Raw genomic sequence first — 21264 nt, forward strand, 5'->3', positions numbered from 1 at the left:
ACAGGGTGGGCATGATGCCAGGTCAAGTATGGCTTTGAAAAGGTTAATGCTTAAAAATCTTACGTGATTCAGCTTTCAAATATGTTGTGGAGAAATGGGAAGAAGAAAAAAAAACCCTTCTGGAGAAGTACACCGTTTTCAAATTTCTCTCTTTCAGAAACGAGTTTTCACACAAACACGTCTTGCATCCCATTAGAGTTGCTCTGCTTATGTTTTCCTACCAGATAAGGTCGTAATAGCTTGTAAAATTGAAGTCATTTGGGAAATATCTGCTGTGCCTGGGAGCAGCGAGGGGCAAAAGAATCCGAGGTAAAGCAGGGGTTGTCCCGGCTTGGACCGGGACCCGCACGCCGTGGCAGCAGGCTGGTGCGGAGCGGCATTAGGCTGGAGCAGCGTGGTGGGGTGGGTACGGGCATGGCCACACAGCCCCCAGCGGGGCTTGCAGAGCTGCTGCCCCTTGCTTGCCTCCTCCCAGGCTTGAGTTCTGGCCAGCCGAGGCAGGGTACCCTCCACCTGTGTCCGAATGGTTCGCAAGGTGAGGGGTTAGGTTGGTTTGGGTGAGTAGCTGCAGGGTGACGAGAGCGGAGCTTTGCAGAAAAATTGTAATAAATGATTTGGTTTGATCTCATTCAAACTGAAAAAAAAAACCCCAACCCTATACAACACAATGCAGCAGCCATGGATTTATGCCGACTGCTGATTGCACAGCATTGTACGAGCATGAAGAGACCAAAGGGGGAAAAGCTGCTTGAGCTCCTTGAAGCACAGGGGCTGCCGCGGGTGTCCAGGGCCATGGCATCACCCCCGGTTAGCAAAATCCCTGCCAACTGCAAACCCTCCCCGTCGCTTCAGCTAACACTCTCCTCCTGAGAAAGTGCTAATCTTTACATGCCTCGACCTTTCCCAACACATCCTGGTTCACAAGTTCAGTGGCTTCAAAGTTGCGTCTGATCATTAACCCTGAAAGATCAGAGATTACTGAAGAGTTTAAACTGCATGTTTGAGATGGCTGAGAGGCACAAAGTTCAGGCACAAATCTGCGCCCAAATCCCGAGACAGTCTTCCCAAAGTTCAAGAGGCGGGTGGAGGGTTTTGGTTCAGCTGTGTGATGCCCGAGCATCGTGTAGGTTTGCGCCTCCATTTCTTTTTAAAGCTGCTTTCATGCAGTTGCTATTTCAAAAGTGGCCATGAATTTTGGGTGCTTCTGGCCGTGTGGTCTGCGGTGAGTGTGGCCGGGCTTCCTGCTCCTGTGGACTTCAGCCAGCGAGACGAGAGTCCAAGTAAAAGCCCTGCAAGTCACAGTTCTTCATTTATGCCAAAGACTTTACTAGAAAATGACTCTTTTCTTGTCCATCTTCTCTGTCGCTTTTATTCCTGATAAGACAGGTACAGAAGAAAGTGCTGTTTGTGACCATGGTATACACAAACCCAACAACAGAAGACAGAATCTCCACCTGTTGTGGGCAGTTTGCTTTTCCGTTTGTTTTTATTTCCATGAGATGGCTTTCGGTATCAGAACCACAGGGAAACTTAGGTTGGACGATGCCTCCTGAGGCCATCTAGCCCTCCCTCTTGCTCAGCGTGGGTCCAGCTCCATCGGGCTGCTCAGTGGCAATGAGCCCCTTGAGCCTGAACGGTGCGACCCACGGCACTGCAACAGCGGTTTCGGCAGGATCTGAACGAGCACTGAGGAGCAAAGACATTGGTATTCTCCTTGATGGGATTTAATCTTAATGCAGCTCATTAGTCTTCAGGGTGGAAGTCCTGAACCTGATGGTGCCAAAGGATTAATTTAAATCTAAATTCCTTCGGTATAGCCTCAAAGAACGGGAGGTGAAGGTCGTAGCGAAGGAGGCCCTGTCTGTAACACCAGCTCCTGCTGTGGTGGTTAGAGGTCGAGCCCCAGATGCCCCCCGGGGCGAAGCTGGTAAAGGGCTGAACCCTTGGAGCCCTGCTAGTGCTGATGCTCCCGGGAGTCAGTGAGGGGTCTGCTCCAGGCGGAGTGGAGCCCTCATCTCCTTGTCATTCAGGAGAACCTACCAAAGCAGCCGGAGTCAAGCGCGGGCTGAGGTTGTTGCTGGTGTCATTTTTTGCCTGTTTATATTGCTGCTACTCTGCAAACTCAGATCAGTGGGTAAGGCTGGAGTCCTGCACCTTAGGTGCTCTGTTAGGAGCAGGCTGAGACTGCTGCCTGCTGATGGAAATGCAAGTTGAGCTGCTCAAGGGCAAGCAGTGCTCTTTGGTGAGCAAGAGACCATCTCGTCTGCAAATCAAGGCAACATCTCCGGCATGCTTCGCTCCCGAGTTGGGGATGCTGGGACTGCAGCGGAGCCTGGCCAGTGCCCGGGGAAGCAGCAGGCTGCCAGCCAGCCTGCAGAGCACAGGACTGTGGTGGCCAGCCTCTCACCACACCATATACAAAGCACAAGGGCGTAGCTCCGTTTCATCTTTCGTCTTTCATCTCCTAAAATTGCCCCACATTGCCTGAGCAGGCTGGCATGTTTTCGGTGGTTGTTCTTGGTGCTTTATGCTGTTACTTTAACAGAAGTATGCATGTCACTCCTCTTGCAAAAAGAGATAGGATCTACTCCCTTAACAAGGGTCAGCTCTGTTTTCAGCTGCCTTTGCCTTCCTCTCCGCCGAGATGTCTATCTAGTTCAGAAATGTGGCTGTCGGCTTTCCATGAGCGTGAATTCAGTAGCACCCTCCAGAGCAACACACAGTCCTCTGGCTACCTGGCCACCAAGCAGCTGCTTGGTTTGTGCCTGCAAAAGTATGCACCTGAATATTTTTGCCAGTAAAATGACTTCTTTTTTCCATCTGCAGTTTTAGACATTAAACCCAGAGTTTAGTCACCACCTCTCCAGGTGCTTCCTACCTGGCTGCAAGTACTGCAAAGTCTCTCCCTCTATTTTTTTGTACACATACACATAAATGCATATATGTGTATGTATACATGTTATATATTTAGATGCATATATTTTTACATACATATAAACATTAATATGTATGTATGTACCCACATATACCTATATCTGTGGAACGTGTCTATATACATATATGTGCGGGTGTGGGTGGAGAGACCAGCACCCACAGGTTAACTCCGTGGGAAAGTAACAGAAAGGTGGGAAATGTGCTGGGCATTTGACAACTTCATACTATGTGTGTAGAGACCGCAAGAGACCTTTGCTAGAAAAGGCAATGCAGTACCTGGGGGTACAGGCTTTCCCCATTGAAAACGTAGCTGAAATGGGGAAGGAGGTCCCTGCCTTGGTCCACGCTGCAGGGGTGTGATGCTCCCCCGGGCTCCGGGCTCACGGTTGGGTTCTGGCTCAGTTTCTCCTCTGCCCCTTGCAGTCCCCACCACTCACTGAGTCAGCCCGCGCCTGGGGAGCCCCACGCAAGGAGACGGAAGAGCGGCAGCTCCAGCTGGACCCCCGACGCGGGCAGCACGAGTGCCTGGTGAGCTCCAGCCGGGGCACGGGCAGTGCAGGCAGGGCACAGGCATGCCTTCCCCTCCGCGCACCGGGGTCCCTGCTGCGGTGGGAAGGGGGTTACTTTCCTGCGCCGTTCAGACAAACCCCTCTGACCCGGGCAGCGCAGCTCTGATGACACTAGATGCGTGCAGGGGTAGGACAGCAGCTTTCTGACTCCAGCTGGGCAGAGTTTTTGCCCTGTCTTGGTTTCATGCGCACTCGATGCAGGCCCTCAAACCAGCCCTACAGCTGCTGCAGCACACCACGCTCCCTCCAGCACCCTGCCTTTCTGCAGCACATCATAGGTACCGTTTTGTTTTTAAGTTCAGGGGTATGGAATAGCAAGATGGCTGGGAAGGAGCACAGCATTAAAAATAAGCTAATACAGCACAGTAGGAAAAGCGTGGTAACCCGAGCTGTCACCCAGCAGCGCTCGCGCAGTGCCCAAGGGAAGGCCTCTAGCAGGGTCTCCGAGATGTCCGAAGAAATGGCGCCGACCCACACGGACCGAAGCTTGCCAAGGGCTGCTGCCAGGAGCTGCTGCTGAAGTTGGCTTAAGTCTTAATGAGCACGGCTTATAGTCTTATGTACATCTTCATGGCATGTGCCCTGTCACCCAGCTTCAAACCGGGAAAAATAAGCAAAATTCTTCTAGCAGTTTTCTTAGCATTTATTTTTGCATACTTACTGGAAAAATAAAAAGTGGCACATTAATAACCATCTTCTTCAGAAATACAGCAAAACAGTCTAAGGGGAAAGGGGTGGGTTTTTTAGTGATGGCTTAGTTTGTGGGCCAATCACTGTAACCGAAATTTAGTTTCCTTAATGAATTGTAAGCACAAAGCTCAGTAGGGAAACAGCTTGCCACGTGTTTGCGAGCACAACACTCAGGCTGCCTTTCTACTTTATTTTAAAAGTGCCAAAGTGACAGCTACCTCTGGAAGAGTGACCGGCTAGGTACTGCTGCATACTGGGGCACCGAACAGTCAAGGCCATAAAGTGGGAAGTACACTGTATTCCCTTGATTCGGCAGGGCAAACACAGTCACTACCACCCCGTGGGGCTCTGCAGCGTGTCACCCAAGCACGGTGCTGAAAACACAGCGGCGACCGTCTGCGTTCACAGGAGTGGGGGAGAAAAGTGTCATTAATGCAAATGCAGGTTTGTGTTGCATCAAGGTACTGGGACTCACTTTCCATTGCAAGGCGCCTGGGTTAAGCATTACCACTGAACTCCGAAAAGAACAAGCACTGGCATACAAGAGCCTTGTGCCACTGCCTGGGTCACCTGCTTACAGACTGCCAGGGCTCTGCACAAGGTCAACTTCCCTCTGTTGTCTGTATGTATGTATATGTATGCGTATAGGTATATACACACATATACACATACATGTATATAGACACCTTATATATTTTATAGACATACACATATATGTATATATAGACATTATATGTATGTATATATACACATATACAACACATCTATATACAGATATGTGTATGTGCATGTTATACATCTATAACATTTACATATACATATATATGTATGTGTATATATAATATAAAGTTATGTTTTGTATAATGCTATAATATACATGTATATATAATGTTATATATTATGTATGTAATATAACTTTTTTTGTTGTTGAGATCAAACCATCCCTAAGGAGCCTCAGGGGATGTACCTGGTTTGCAGCCTGCTCTGCAGCTGTGGGGTTTTTTATCATGTTCTTCAGCCCTAGCACGTTTGGCAGAAGGGTTGCTCTACCTTACTGACTGCCGCGGCATGTGGGAACTGGCAGAGCCCTTGGTTTAAACAGCAATGACAGCACCAAGCATTTAGACCAAGGGTCATTATTTCTTCATGCTTTGCCGCCTTACCTGGGAGCCAGCACGTCACTGTACGAAGAGCAAACTCAGTTTTGCTCCTGGCTTGCTTTTGGCGTATTATCTGGCATTTGGGGGGGAAGAGAAGGTTTCTCTGTGGCCCTGATTATACACTGGAGTGTATTTATTTCTCCCATGGTAACTCTCTACCTTGGTTGCCCTGGGAATTTTTCAATACTAATACAGAGGTATTATAACTTGAAGGAGGTTCCAATTCCATTATGATAGCAGTGGTTTATGCTGCTGTGGTTTATCTTCTCCTTCATGAAGGAACAAACTCCACGTGCTCAGCACCACATTCCTGACAGCCCGTGGCTTCGCCTGCTCCAGCAGCCTCCGACCTGTCTGTGTGCTAAACCGGGGGAAAGTGGGAGGAAAGAGACAATTTGCTGAGCTCCCCACAGCAAACTGCCACGGAGACCATAGGTGTTTCTTGGCTGCCCCCAGGCAGCCGTGCTGGCAAGGAGAGGTTTCGTTCTGGAGGGGTACAGGAGGTCTTGCCCTCCCATGCTGAGCTGGTGCCACCAGCGTGTCCCGGCTCCACCGTGTGCCGTGTGTCCCCCGCTCGCTGTCACACCCCCCCGTTCCCGGGACACTGCCGGCTCACCCTGCGCTGGGCCATCGAGGGAAAGGTTAGGGCACCCACCCCTCGCAGAAAGCATAGCCCCAACCCCATCGATAGCCCTCTCAGGAAGAATAAGGCGTGCTAAGCCTCTTTCTGTAAGCTAAGGATGCACGTGAAGCTGTCCCACGGAGGACTAGAATTAGACTGGCCAGTTTCACCAGTGGATTGCATCCTCGTGCTGCTGCAGGCAGCTGGGCAGCGGCTCAGCTTTGCTTTAAAGACCCTTCTTTAAAGGGCTATGCTATGCTACGCTCTTCAGCCCACTGCCCCAGGGACACCAGCAGTGACAGTTCATACGGGGAGGTAAATGCCCAAAAGCCAGTGGCAGGCTGTGAAACTCAAACCACAGAGACAAAAACTGATGAAAGGGTAAAGTAAAATCTGAGCTTAAGTATATTGTGTCAAGGTGGTTTGACTACAAAGGTCTGTGGACCCCCCTGGAAGCTGCAAAACACATTGTACCTCCTCCGAGGAGAGGAAAGGAGAGGAGAAGAGAGGAGAGGAAAGGAGAGGAGAGGAGAGGAGAGGAGAGGAGAGGAGAGGAGAGGAGAGGAGAGGAGAGGAGAGGAGAGGAGAGGAGAGGAGAGGAGAGGAGAGGAGAAGGACCTGCCACGGCAGCAGGCCTGCTCTGAAATGCTGCATCGATATGGCCATGTTGTCAGTGTCCTGAGCAAAAGGTGACCTCCAGAGTTCACACTGCTATGCTGTTTTTCACACAACCATACCTTACATAGACACCTCCTATTTAAGCTCCCAAAAGCCTTCTGTGTACTTATGACAGCCTTTAATTTAAATATAAAAAGCTGCTGCACCCCAGCTACATTGCTGCACCTGAAGGTACACTTGAGGCTCGAGCGCAGCCTCCACGGCAGGGCTGCTACGGTGGTCTCAGTGCTGGGAGGCATAAAACACTCTGTGACCACTTTGTAGGTCTATTTTTGGTTTGTTTTTTTGCCTTTAATCTGTGCATGACTTGATTTAATAACTTTCAGGGGCCAGAAGCGCTTGTACTACAGACGACTATTGATTTCCAAAAAGAAAGCGACTGATGAATTGCTGCAGGTCCAGCTCTAGAAGATGCCCAAGTGCTGCTTGACCCAGCGCTCTCCACGTGTCTGCAGGGAGTGACTCCCCCAGCAGAAGCAGACAAAGATGAATGGCTCATTTCCCCCGTAATGCACCACAGAAACAGGCTTTTATGACAAATAGAGCACAGACCAAGACAGAAAGGGCGACAGTCATTTTTGAAGGTCACACATACCATTTCTTTATGGCAAGTTTGCCTTCTGTGGCAGACAAAAGCAGGACAGATCAAGTGTCTTCCAACAGACCTGGATTAAAAATGAAGTCATGTTACTTGGAGAACTGACAGTCCCACCAGAAATAATAGAGGCTGCTGACAGTTCTGGCTTCACAATAAAAAGCATCTTCCCACGTTGTCAAAAGAGCTTCTCTGGTATGGGCATAAATAAGGCATTATTTGAATGGAAATGTTAATGGCAAAGAGCTATAAATCATATTGGTCTGTTGTAAAAATACACCATAGCTGAAAAATGCATTCCTGTTTCTCATACGTATGATAATACATATGTGTGTATAAACAAGATATGCATATCTATTCATATGTCTATACATTTGTGTATAATTCTATGTATGTGTTGTACACAAGTTGGTAACTAAAAAAACTTAGTAATCAGTCCTTCCCCTAAGAGCAAACGGTTGGTGTGATGCACTGAAGGCTGTTGTGCAAGATTTGGCTAAGTATCTTTCCCATACATAAAGGTTGTAACGTAGCAACCATTGTTTTCTGCTCAGAAGACTCTATTTCCAAGCTAATTGTTCCTAGCCTTACTAGTGGCTGCTGTCACGGGTCTTGGTGCACTACTGAGCCGGACGAGAAGCACAGCGGCTTTGATCAACTACAATCTTGATGAAGCTGGCCTTGGAGAAAGAGGCGTCGCAAACAAGGGCTCACCCTTTGATGGCACGCTCTGTGGTGAAGGAGATATTTAGCTTAAGAGCCTGAAGTGTTGAGATGGCCTCGCTGTGACGGCAAGCTGCGCCTGGCTGCTGACTGGGCTTGTGGCCACGGCTCGGGGAGAACCCACAGCCTGAGGCCACGCTGCAAACCCTGAGCCGAAGGCGGTCAGCTCTTTTACTGTGTCATATGTATGTATAAATACGTACATACATATACACACGCCCATCCCTGCGTGCACGTCGGGATGGAGAAGAATTCCAGCTCTCGATGTTCAAAACAACTTTCTTCGCCTAAAGGACCAAAGCAGCTGGCCCCAAGGGACAGTACCTGCAGCGTCCAGCTGCTGAGTCCGGACGATCACCGCTACCACGGCACTGCTGCTACAAACTGGGGGTGCCCCCATCGCCCCGGGGGCCGCCGCTAACGGGACCACCACGGGAGCATCCTGCGATCGCTGCTGCGAGCGAAACCCCTGGCAGGGAGAAGGAAGGGAGTTAAACAGGAGAAGTACCAGCCCAAGTACCTCTCTTCCAGCAGGCACCGTCCCCGGAGGGGCACTGGCTGCTCGCCTGGGGACGGGACGGGGATCGCCCTGTGACCGCAGAGGCCAGGGCAGTCCCGAGCCCGTGCCCTGGCAGGCAGGCACCCGCAGCGGGCACGGCCAGCAGCGGGCACGGCTGGCAGCGGGCACGCTCGCCCGGCCGCCGGGCTCGTGGCCGATGGAGGTGTCGGGTGCAATGCCAATATAGGGTTATATAAATGTAAAAGCATTTTATATAAGCCTATTTTATCTGCAAATCATTTATATTTAGAACACCTATTTCTACTGGAAACACTAAAACCGTATTACATAAGAGCTTGTTTAAATCCTTTGGCTTAAGGTTTGGGCAGGGGGAGGGGTTGGTTCAGGCATGGTGCATTCAGGCGGCGTTTTATAATCAGAGCCTCAACAGGCAGCCGAAAGCTGGTCTTGGAATCCTTTTTGCTTTCACTCCACACTGCCCTGACAATAGCAGAATGCTTCGTTGGAGGGAAATTTTCCTCTCCCCCAGTGCTGCCTTCAAGTTTGGAAATTTTCATTTGTAACGCTCCGGATGTCTTGCCAACACGGCAGAGACGGCAGCTCAGCGCTGCCCGGCCAACCTCCTGAAGTCCGGGCTGGTACAGCGCGCGGGAACAATCCTGACATCACCTGAGTGACTGCGGCGTCGTTCTCAGAAATTAAAAAAAAGCATTAATTGGAACCAACTATTTAGCAATATAAAATGACTTACCTCTGCATTCACACAACAATATTTTCTAATGAATTAATTATTCCCCAAGCCCTTTCCTGAGGGGAAGGCAGGAAAGACGGTGACAGCGGCCATAAAATACATGTAAAACTGCACCGGAGGCAGCTGAACCACTCTGGATACACGGCCATGTGACTGCAGAAGTCGGCCCTAAGGCCAGCTCACGCCGCTCTGCCACGGCCATGAAAAGGTTTGTTTCCCATCATACGCCAGAACAAACTGCTTTACTCCAGGGTTGGGGTAAGACTGCACCGCGCTGCGTCGTTGGGCCACGTGACGGTAAGAGCCTGGGGGACGAGGGGCCGGTGGGGTTTCCCGCAGGACTCCTGACGAAGCAGAGCAGCTCCGAGAGCCCGGGCAGAGATGTGGTCACCGCCGTGCCCGCTGGCATCACCGCTGCAGCTGGGCACGGCGCACACCGCGGTCACCGTCCACCCCGAGGCCGGGTGCTGCCCCAGCCTCGCAGCGTGCGTCCCGGCCAGCCTTGCTCCTGTGCCGCCGCCAAGGCCAGCCAGCGAACCCCAGCACAGCCCAGCATCCTTACTCGCCTTTCCAAGGTGGCACGGCCAGAGCCTTGTCTCCAGGCGGGATGTGCTACCTCTACCAAATGCCACCGCTCCCCGGCACCGGCGCACTTTGCTCTCCGAAAGGAGCAGCGCTGAGCTCTCCCGCTGCTTTCTCATCTGGACGCTACCTTTAATCACCATCACCACTCCAATTCTCCCTGCAGCTGCTCCATATTCAGATGACATGGTTCATTAGTTTCTATAAATGGCCAGGACATTGCATAGATTTCAGGGACAAAGTAAGAGCTAAAACTGTAAATGACTTTTTCTCCTTACCCGAAGGCTTCTCGCAAGGTGACTCAAACTCCAGCATCTGGTGGAGCCCAGTTTGTCCCACCCCAGCCAGCACCCTGCTCCAGCAGGGCGAGCCTTAACCGCTCCATCTTCCATTTTCCCTGCTATAAAGTGGAAAAGACAACACACAAATTTCTTAGGGGTGCAGGAGTAAAGCAACTAACATTTGAGCATGCCGCAAAACCTGCTGGGGCTTTCTTTCCCTCACCAGGAAGCGAAGGCGGCTTAAACTCTTCGAAACTGATCTCATTCCCAAATTTCTGTGAGCTCAAATTTTTGGGCGGGCGACAGGGCTGGGGAGGCGCGTGGCAGCGAGACGGCAACCGGGTGCCCCGACACCTGGAGGAAACGTGCCCCGCTGGCAAATTACCCAAGGGCACGAGCAGAGGGGTCTCCAGCTTGATTTTTACAGCAGCTTCGCGAGTATTTTAAGGAGAAGGTGGGGAAGGGCCGAGGTGGTCTGCCGCTGACCTGCTGCCACTGTCCTCGGTGGCGGCGTGGGGGCAGCCGGAGGTTTCCCACCGCTGGGCTGCCCGACCCCCCCAGGGGCCGGGGGCCCGGTGCCAGGCAGCTGCCCTGCCTGCTTGCCCAGCTCCCCACCGCTGCACATCGCCCCTCAATTAGCTTAAGCAAATTCTTCTCATACTTCACTTTAGCCAGACGCTGTAAATTGGATTAAAGTGGTGCCTGGAGAGATTTCTAGAGCCAAATATTTAAAACTAACATGAACTTGAACTGTTTTCTGGGCTGCCACGGGGGTGCCCCCCCCCCACCCCCCAGCGTGCAGGGGGCTCCCCAGCTCCAGCTCTGCGGGTTTGAAGCCAGCTCTCCTGCGACACTGCCCGCAGATGCTAAAATTGATGTCAAAGCCTGCAACAGCGAAGAAGTTTAGCTGAAAAACTTATCTTTCATTTCTGCTTGGACAAAATTTTACTGGGGCTGTTTGTTAAAGGAGCTGGGCACCCCCCTGCTCCGGGAACTGCCTGAGCTCCTGGGGCAGGCAGGCCGCTAACTCCAGCTGATTATTTCACTTTAAGCAGTCCATCACCTTCTATTATTTCTCACCTGTCGCAAAAGTCAAGTGGTGTAGTGAACATCTGTGATGTTCACGGATGAGCATAGCATTTCAACTATTTTATGGACCCGGAAGGCAAATCCGTCTCATTTTTTGAACGTGGAAGAAGAGAAACCGAGGCCATCGGAAATACTAGCCATGCTGGCAGCCTAAGGACCCAGGTCATCCACAATGCTGCTGAGAAAAGTAACCTGCAGATCCACCTGGGAAGCCCAGGGGAGCCCAGCTTCACTGCTGCGGGACCTGCACGGTGCTGGGCAGAGCCTGGGGGACCCCACCGTTGCCTGAGCTTTCCTTCCTCTGCTGAAAGGCTGCAGAGCACTGGTTGTGGCACCTAACTGGGAGAAGCCCAGATGATCGAGATGAATCACTCTGTGTTAACCAGCCCAGCTGAATAAAACTGATGACACGGTCCTCACCCAAGGACTGTTTTGCATCCATCTGAGTCTGCATTGTATTGACAAACACTGGTGACTTGCAATGTATATAGCAAATTCAATTTGACCATGGAAGGCAAATAACCGGATAGCAGTTTGGACTCATGGAAGATGGCAATTTTTGTTTTATCTTAAAGAATAAAGCAGTTTGGCTTAGCCTCAGAGATTTTAAGTAAGCATTTTCTAATGGCTCAATGAACTCATAAATTATGGGGTTAAGGCCGAGTTCATGCTTGCTTCTGAGCACGGTCTCCACGTGCTGGAGACTGAGACTTCGCGACGTAAAGCCTTCTCATGAGCCTGCCCCGTTCTCCCAGGCTGAAACCAGCCTCTGGCACCCAAGCTCTCCCCACTCGCAAAGGAGCAGAAATGCCTCAGCGATGGGTGCGTGAGGGATTTGATGAGCTGGCGGAGCACCGGTCAGCAGCCCATCGCCAGCTGCACCAAAAAACTCGGACAGCTCACAAACTGGCTACGGGCGACGGGAACCAGCTCCCCCGTCTGCAGGGACCAGCTACCCCTCCTGTAAATGTACACCGGTAACTGTAGGTGTCAGCCCCTGAAAGGAAGAGCCAGTTAGAAAGAGAAAAACCCTGTGGTTTTTATTTTGTCTTAGGCTGGACGGAAGCCATGGATCACAGCTCGGAGAGCAGGCTGCGATCAGCTGAGAAAAATACAGCTCCCTAGTGACAGCCGAGCTGTGAAATAGAGCTTCATTTTGCTGCTTGGCAGCGCCTGTGAGGTCATATCAGTTAAATAAATACGATGCCAGGCTGATGTGTTGTAGGGAATGGTTTATGACCTTCATCCAATGGAAAAGAGAGCAGGCAGGTGTTGAGAGAAGGTGAATGAACACGTTTGTCTTAATAGCCATAATCAGTCATATTTCGGAGAACACAAGGCGCCAGCCCGCTGCCAGCATAGCCGTGCTGCCTCTGCCTCGGGGGTTTGGTGTGGGCCTACAAACATGCAAGAACTGGGTGTTTTCCCCCAGACAAACCCCGTGTGAAAGCCTCCCTGCCCCCGGCAGCCTTCCACAGCCAGCCAGCCCTGCAGCCCCGCTCCGTTACCAGCTTTCCAACATCCTGTTTTCACCGGGTTATTTTAATCTCCCTGTTTCCCATCATATTTTTCCTCCTGCCCATGCCAACGCAGACTGTAATTCCTGGCAGGCAGGGCGGAAATCTCCTCCCCAGGCTGCGCCAGCATTTTGGAAGATGAGCCGGACTCTCCCCTGATCGCGCCTGGCTCCTCTCCGCTGCCGGCGCTGGTACCTGCTGCTGGCCCCAAACCCCCACCGCGGCCGACCGCCTGCTTCACATCAAGTCATTTTGAACTCACTCAGCCACTAAATTGCTCGAGCAGCTCTGTGCTTCCACATTTTGCTCCACGATGGCTGAAGAACCAGAAAACGTGCTTCATTGCTGACATAATTATGCTTTTGTCAGGACAAGAGAAATGATGCAAGGTACTGATTAACTATCCCAGAGACACACAGGTATGGACAGCCAGACTCCTTCATGTTCTTCTTAGCTAGCGGTGAATTTTTGGCAGCTCAGTGGCTCAGTGGCTGCCCAGCTTGCCATGGCTCCACCTAGGCTTGCAGGTTTTGCTTTACTCTTAGATTTCCTCTGTTCTGGATGATGAATCTCCTTGCCCTGTACAGGTCCCTAAGCCAGTCACGGTGAGGCTTTATACCTCGTCTCGCTGGAAATCGATGCTGTACTCTAGGTGATGCAGTTAGCAAGGTCAATAGAAATACGGATGTAAGTGCCAGCAGTACCCAAAGACGTTCCCGTCTGCTCTGCACTTCAATAGCTGTATAGACTGGCACCTTGCTGCTTCACAGGGCTAGGTGTGATGTAAAATTGAGAGATTCAAACAATTGAGGGTCTCTCTGCTTAAAGCAAGTAAAAAGAATATAAAGAATCATGGAAAAATCAGTGAAATGTGTGAGGGTTCAAAAGATAATTTAGCATGTAGAAGTAACTTAATCCTTCAGTACATGTCAACATCAAACTTGCTAAGAGACTGTAGCATTAGCAGAAAAAAAATCTGAGGCAGACATAACACAAAATAAAAACCAAACCTATCAGCTTTTCTTAATCATAGGCTTTAAAAATGTCTCTGCTAGTTATCCAGCTATTTCAAGAGCTGTACTGATTAAATCTATATCCAAACAAACACAGAAGTCAGAATAAATCTGTTATTCAGGTCTATCGCTTTAAATGATTAAAAATGATAAAATTCAAGAAAGACATTAAATGGAGACGTTGTTTCTCTACAGCCTCTAGCACTGAGGATTTAAGCTCAAATCCACTCTGAACGGCATCCCCAACAATGAGAATAAGAAAATGTCCTTTTATTGCTAGAGTCTGGGTTTGTAGCATCCACAGCTGAAGCCTGAGCTGCAGAGTGAAAGTGTGACTAAGGATCAACCATCTTGTAAAGCAGAAACTGCACCCTGGCTATACTTCTGGTGTGGAGACACCTTCTTGGGAAGACGCTGCAGAGATGATGACACAGAAAAATGACTAGGTTTATACTTACCTTGCACCAGCCATGGTGGGATTAATGGGGCAAAGAAGCTTCCCCACTGCACAGCACCAGAGCCTTGGGGTATGGCTTGAGGAACACGGCAAAATTCAGCTCTAAAGGAAAGCCTGTATTTTATTAGGCCTCACATCTATTCTGAGTGGGCAGTAGTCTTTAACCAAGCAGGCAGGAGATCACCCACATGCCTTGGGCTGTACTCGGCCACAAATGATTACTAGAAGAATATAATAAGCCTAAACCAGAAGTTACGGGAAATTTGGAAAAATCAAATGTGTAAGCGAAGACACAAGTAATGTAGAACTATACTGAATTAGGACCAAGCCTTCTATCAACTAGGAAACAAATGCTAAAGCTGAAGAAAAACCCCAACAAACCATCAGCCACCAATTTAGTAATGACTCTGCACCCTAGAAACACTGATCGAGTGTATTATCAGTAAGGGTAGGTTAACCCCAGTCCCGCACTGATGCAGAAGTCCTTCCCCAGGTCGCCTTCCATGTAGCCGTGCTCTTACTCAGCGTCCCTCCATCCCAGGGGACAGCAAGGGACCCCTGCCCCCGTGGCAGCACAGGGTGCGCTAGCCAGAGTGGGAGCCCTGCCACACCGCCTGCGGTCCTGCCGGTAATCACAGCCCGGCACCTTTATTTTATCAACAAGGGAACCGAAGGTGGGAACGGTGAGTGGGTTGTGAAAGGTAATGGTATCGCTGGCTCCGAAGCCGGACAAGTCGTAAGTTCGCTGTCCCACACCCAACTGCAAAAAAGCACGCTTTCGTATTTCATACCACACATAACATCCAGGCTGGGTGACATAAAGGTTAAAAGTAATTTTGGCTGCAGTAGACCAGCACAAAGATTACAAGAGGAATTTTATTATCAGAGTTCACTATAGAAGGAAGGGCTGCTTTGCAGTCAGGATGCAACAGATGCCAGAGGAAAGCCAATGACATGATGTGACTGCTGCCAGCTATTGACACAGCTATTTGCAGAGCGCGGCCGTACCTGGCTATCACCACGTCCACACGGGCTACCAGGGCAGAGCTCCCTCCGCACATGGTCTGGTGCATGCAAATCACCTTATCAGCGATGCTAATTCTCAGTCGAAAGAAGCCATTGAACTTTTCAACAGTCAATATTTTAAGGAGTTCTCAGATAGCACTCGGAGTAAGCAGATAACCATTTTAAATATAGAGACGCTGGAATGGAAGCCCAAGAGTGCTGGGTGCCAGCAGTGATCTGGATTATTTGCTTGTTACTAAATACCCCACAGCATTACTTCCCAGGTTGTTCAGCTCAAGTCTGACGCAAACAGTGGCAGAACAAAACCCAAGAATTTGCAGCATTTTGTAAGCACCAAAATAACTGAAGGAATGAGGAACAAATTGGTTCAGGGCTGCTGTTGCTCAGGATTGCATCTTTGGAAGGACGAGGACAGTTTACTCTTTAATTACGTGTAGAACCTAACAAAAGGCTTGACAAGCATTTCCAAATCTCAGCAACAGAAAAGCAACATGAGAATAAATAAATGAAAGCAGACTTGTGACACCAGATTTAGTTCAAGGATGCTTTTCCCCTCTATCGATACCCAGAAATAATCTGCACCACAGTGTGTCACTGAATTCCTCAGGACCCTAAGAACAATTCTGTTTTGTAGCATACATGCCTGTAGAGTAGAGGATGAAAGTCCACACGTGGAAAAACTTGCCACCCCTGACTATCACAGAGTTTAGAAGGGGACAGAAAAAAATAGCAAAAATAGTTCCAGAGCAACATTAGTTCCATATGGAAGAAAACCTCTCCAGGAGGAAGGCTCCCCCCTGTAAAAAAGGCATTAAAAACCTGTTCGTAAACTAACGCCTCCAGGCAATAAGCCAGACCAAAGTGAGAATTTAGCAAGGCTTTAAACGTATGTACCAGGCACGCTTCTAAGAACTTCTACAGCACAGAAAAACAAATAGCATGGTGATGGAAAAACAAAGTAAGTCAAGGTGTATAAATTCAGCTGCAGGCAGTGGCCTCATTGCGGCAGACACAGGCTATCCTGCTGACCAGGGGCAGAGAAGATGCAGCAGCAGGGACTGGCCAGCTGCCCCAGTTCCCAGCTGGTTTACAGAACCTGGTAGCCAGCCTACAGCCCCAGCAGACCAGCTGTGCTCAAGGCAAAGACTAGCTAAGATGCACTACTCATGCAGTAATCACACCACTAACAGCAGTGTGGGCAGTCTTATATAAATAGCTGAGATTATATATATATAGCAACTCTTCATTGAATTAAACTTAAATACAATTGTGAGAAAGTTAACTGACCATGACTGAGAACTCCTGATCAGAACAAACTGTTCAGCATTGTGCCAGTTTGCAATTATTAGATCTCATGTGATGACAGCACATGTCAAATGCTCTGTCCTGGTCTGTTCAGCAGTGGTAAACATCACCTCTTCCAGCTGAAGTTCTTGTTAGATATACTTTAAAATGCTGCCTTTTAACTAAAGACCACATGGAGAAGAAAAGATATTTTTAAAAGATGGTTAGCGTCTTCATCTCTTATTTGCTTTTTTGTTTAGTAAGGGTGTCCCATTTTACTTGGCAAGCACCCTGGCATGAAACAGTGGTCCCTTTACCTGGTTTATAATTTAAGCCTCTTCCATAATTTTTTAAAGACAATCCAGTTGCTAGGTCACAGCCAAAGGGCTACACATGTAACTAACTGTCCTATTTTTTTTCTTTCAGGGATGGCCATTGCTGATGAGCATAGGACAGAAGCCATCTTCCACCCGCTGCAAACACCCCATGAAACCCTGCGCCTTCTGCAGGCTGCTCTCCCAACGCAGGACTCCTGCGGTTTACCAAGGGAGAATCCAACACCACGCTCAAGAGTTATCTTCACTTTCTAGCGCTAGATTTCACTTTGCATGGTCCTTACAAAGCCCTTTGACCTTCTTTAATCATCTCCACATAAGGAATTACTTCTACTTAAGCCAGACTGCCTAGCTGTACCCCCCGATGATCTGCGGATGAAGCCTGTTATGAGTGCGGTTTTCACCAAAGCAACCAGCAGTACCTGTACAGTGTTCCTCTGCAGCACAACTAGAAGTCAGAGGCAGTGAAGCACCATGCTGGATTTAGGCTCAACGCTTGACTCTCCCTTCCCGAGTGTAAAGTGTTCCCTTTCTACCATTACAGGCTTAAATACTGTTGAGTCTCATTGGTGTTCTTAAAAAAAACCCCAAACAAACAAAACCCCCCAAAAACTTCATTTGCACAAGATGTGTTTTTAAGCTGCATTTTGTTTCCAGTTTCTAAGCTCTTCCCACCGCTTTCATCCAATCTCAAAAAAAACTACCACACCACTTCAAAACAGTCCCTTGCCTAGGAGAGAGGGCAACCAGCCATTTCCTCCTCCCTACAGCCCTCTAACGTACAAATCGATGTGGCTATGTAAACATTCACATAGCATGCCCTAGGACATACACTGTGTCCCATCTCCCCAAGTGACCATTTTCTGCCATTGAGGAAGGGGCAGCTCCTTGTGGTAGGCTAGCTGCAGCTGTGCTACCTGCCAGAGGAGCAGTGGAGGAGGGATGGAAAAATTTGGAGGAACTAAGACACTATCATGGAAAAAATTGTAGGAGTTTGCCAAAAGATGTAGCTTTATTGTACAGCTAATTAGCTCCCTCAGGAATGGTTCTGACAGGAGGAACTGGCAGAGAAATACATACTGTTATTAGGGCTTGCTGCAACAGAGACCTGAACTGCCCATTCTGAAACATCCCATAGGAGTTACCTGGTCCTGCTCCTGAAATTTCCTTGTAAAAGTGCTCCAGACAGGCTCTTGGCTGACAGACCTGCATGATTACCTTCACTCCAGGTTGCCAGCAACATGAAGGTGCTCACAGCAGCTTTTCCACTTTAACACTGTTCCGTCTAAAAAGTTGATAAACCAGTAATGCTCACCTGTACGCTAGAAGTCAACTATATTTTCAACAAAAATGGTTACTGACATTACTGTACTCTGACACTTTCATAGCCATACCATTACAGAGGATTTTCTTCAATACAGGCTGTAGGCACTGGGACAGAAGTGTACTTCTCGAGCCTCCTTCCAGGGCGCTGAACCCCCAGCAGCAGCACTTCTAGGGTAGACTGTAAGGCAACTTCTCATGCTTCCTTGAGCACCTTGTATTAGGGAGTGCAGGCAAGCAGGCCTGCCTTCACAGTACAGCCAGCTGCACTACAGTAGCAGCTCTTTACCTTTCAGCGTACAAAGCATCAAAAAACAACAGTCTTTTTGCTGGCCATGTTTTTATTTGTTTTTCATTTTAAACAGGGGAGCCAATGATACATCCAGTATTCCAAAAAATCAGAAGGTAAAACAAATTTTCAGAAGACCGAGATGCTACATGCTATATTTAACCTAATTTTATTCATGCTTGCTTTTGAGGGGGGTTGGGATGTGGGACAGGAATCATTCAGTAAAAACATACAGTAAAAACAAAATGTCTCACCATATAGAACTTTAACCTACAGTAATGTTGTACCTTAATTATTTCCATGCACACAACTAACATTACAAAATTTTTTAAAAATGAACACAATTAAGACTTCTAGGAGCATTTGATAATAAAGCAATTCCTAATTTCTTTTGTAGAGATCAAGCACCTCCAATTACAAATTCCTATACACAGTGAGTGCTTTACTTGAAATGAAAACGAAAAAATAAAAATAAAAAAATGTATTGGATAGCCTCAGAATAAGCCGATGTTAATACATATCCAGCTATGTAGGCAATAAAACCATAGTGCTAAACAAAAACTTTTATCTGAAAAGTAACTCAAAAAATTAAGTTGACTTTCTATAATTACAGAAATATACTTATTTGCTAAAATAAATAAAAGTGCTGCATATTAACACTTCACTATAAAGAATGCATACCAGAACATTTATAAATATTGAATGATTTTCAATAAGAATAGCTACTACAATAATGCTGGCTAAATAGAAGTGCATAATGAGAAGCACTATGGGTGGTTAATGTTTTGCCACATACTGCTGTTACCTTGAGGTAGATAACACATGCGTACCAAATTCTGCATTCATTTCAGTTGCTGCTGGTATCATGTGTCTAAGAAATGTGTACAGTATGAAAAACTCTAAAATACGCATGAATGAAAAAATGTTTTGGGAAAAATAGATATTTTCATGCAATTATGTACAGTCTCACTGTGTAAATTTCAAGGCAAGGTTCTTTTTCTGCAAAACATGGACACTGTTTTACTGAGAGAATGTTTTTTACTTGGTTTAGTGCATTTTTTGTTACCTCCTGCATTTTGCATTATTTTGCTCTATTCTTTAATTTTGTGTGCAAACGACATGCCAGTTTAAAAACAAAACTAACTCATGTATAGAAAGTAATTCTGGATTGTAAAAACAATGGTAAACAGAAAACTAATGAAATCCATACTAAAATTACACTGTCTGATTCAAGTAAAAAAATTACTTACACTAGTAATAAAAAAAGACAAACACATCTCATGAATATAAAAGAAATGTCTGCTGAGTGTTTTAATTTAGATGTTTCAGAATGCTGCTGTACGTTTTGTGGGGAATTTGGGGAGATGATTTCATGGCAGAAGGCGTTAACGTGGCCTGTATTGATTTCAGTGGCGAACCAACAGGGCTGTGAAACTGAGGAATACCTATAGCCTCAAGCTGCTTGTTGAAGAGGAGTTCTCCACTGTTACTGAGAAAGCTCTCTTCTCTTTCCTTCTCCCCAAGCTTCCCCTCTTCTACTGGCTCAGGTTCTAGCATTTCAGCATCTTCTTTCTTACTAAAAAATTTGTCCAAATAACTGGTGTAAGTATTTTCTTTTTCAACTTGTTCATCTTTCCTTACTTCGCAACAAAACTGGTCTATGAGGAAGCACTCCTCCCCACTACTCACAAACTGACTGTCCCACGAAGTTTGGTACAGAGCTTCTAACTGTGCCAAATTAGCCATTCCCTTCTCCTGCTTCTCTCTGCTTACTGACTTTGATATTAATCCTTTCAACTCTATTTGAGACACTGAGCTATTCAAGTCATTTAATTTATCAACATCAGTAGACTCGTGTTGTAAACTAAGCTGAATGGTTTCTGCTATAAATGAATCAAAGTCAAATCCTTGATTCTTCTCCCTTTCTTTTTCAACGAGTTGCTGTGATGCTTCCTCAAGTGCTATCTGAGCTTTCACCAACCCATTCTTTTCACATTTAGACTTGCCTTTCTTGTCAGACTTTTCCTTGCTCTGTTCCTTCCAGTTCGAAAGATCTATAATAAGCTTGGGCTCATAGTAATGGTTAACTTCACTGTCTCGCCAAACTAAATTATCTAGGTATGAAGATGACCTCATTTTGTAATTACAAGTGTGACTACATTCCAGATCACAATACTTGTTTTCATGGTGATCTGAATACTGCCAGCAAGGCTCAGTAGAGAAGTGGGTGTCAAAGGCAGGATCCTCCAGATACTTTTCACGATCTCCATCCAAATATTTGCGAGGATCTACTTGCACTTCCTCCTCATCAGTAACATCAGAAAGAGCCCTTGGATCACGCTGAACTTCATCAGCTTCATAGTTATTATGAATAGGCCAGTCATGGTCTGAAAATTGACTTTCATGGTATCTGTAAAACAATTTCCTAAGTGTTAGCAGGTAAAAAACAGTCTTCTAGCTTCCAAGACAGAGACAGTTACGTTTAGAAATTCCCTTACAAAATAATGACAATTCAACACAGATAAAGTTTTTCCTCAATCCAATTGGGTACCTTTTCCGGGTTTTTAATTTAACCTGGCATAAAGCAGTCCTAATATGCACATCTGAAAGACTTAAGTCCAGAATTATGTACAATAGCTCACTCCATTTACATAACTCTTCCTAAAAAATGTGTTTAACTGACTTTAAATGACTACAGTGAATCTCTTTACTATTATATGCACTAAGCATTGGACAAGACAATCATACTTAAAACTCTCTTCATTTAAAGTTTATTTTTTTGAGAAATATTTTGGGGAAAAAAGTAATGGAGAGATTAACTTTAGA

The 21264-nt window shown here is 47.4% G+C and overlaps 1 protein-coding gene and 1 long non-coding RNA gene across 6 annotated transcripts in view; one reads left to right on the forward strand and one right to left on the reverse strand.

The window, feature by feature from the left end:
• The first annotated feature begins 6499 nt into the window (after positions 1-6499).
• LOC138688036 (uncharacterized) lies at positions 6500-18666 on the forward strand. Its single transcript, XR_011327078.1, has 2 exons — positions 6500-16165; positions 16918-18666. It is a non-coding gene; the product is annotated as an uncharacterized lncRNA (long non-coding RNA).
• The window catches only part of MAPK6 (mitogen-activated protein kinase 6), a 31558-nt gene continuing 28766 nt past the window's right edge, over positions 18473-21264 (reverse strand). For all 5 annotated transcript variants that reach the window (XM_069798232.1, XM_069798233.1, XM_069798235.1 and 2 more), the window contains one exon: positions 18473-20848. In XM_069798232.1, the coding sequence (XP_069654333.1) occupies positions 19750-20848 (1099 nt within the window). In that variant the 3' untranslated portion in view covers positions 18473-19749. The remainder of the gene's footprint in view (positions 20849-21264) is intronic.

This window comes from Haliaeetus albicilla, chromosome 12 (assembly GCF_947461875.1).
Source record: "Haliaeetus albicilla chromosome 12, bHalAlb1.1, whole genome shotgun sequence".
Lineage (NCBI taxonomy): Eukaryota > Metazoa > Chordata > Aves > Accipitriformes > Accipitridae > Haliaeetus > Haliaeetus albicilla.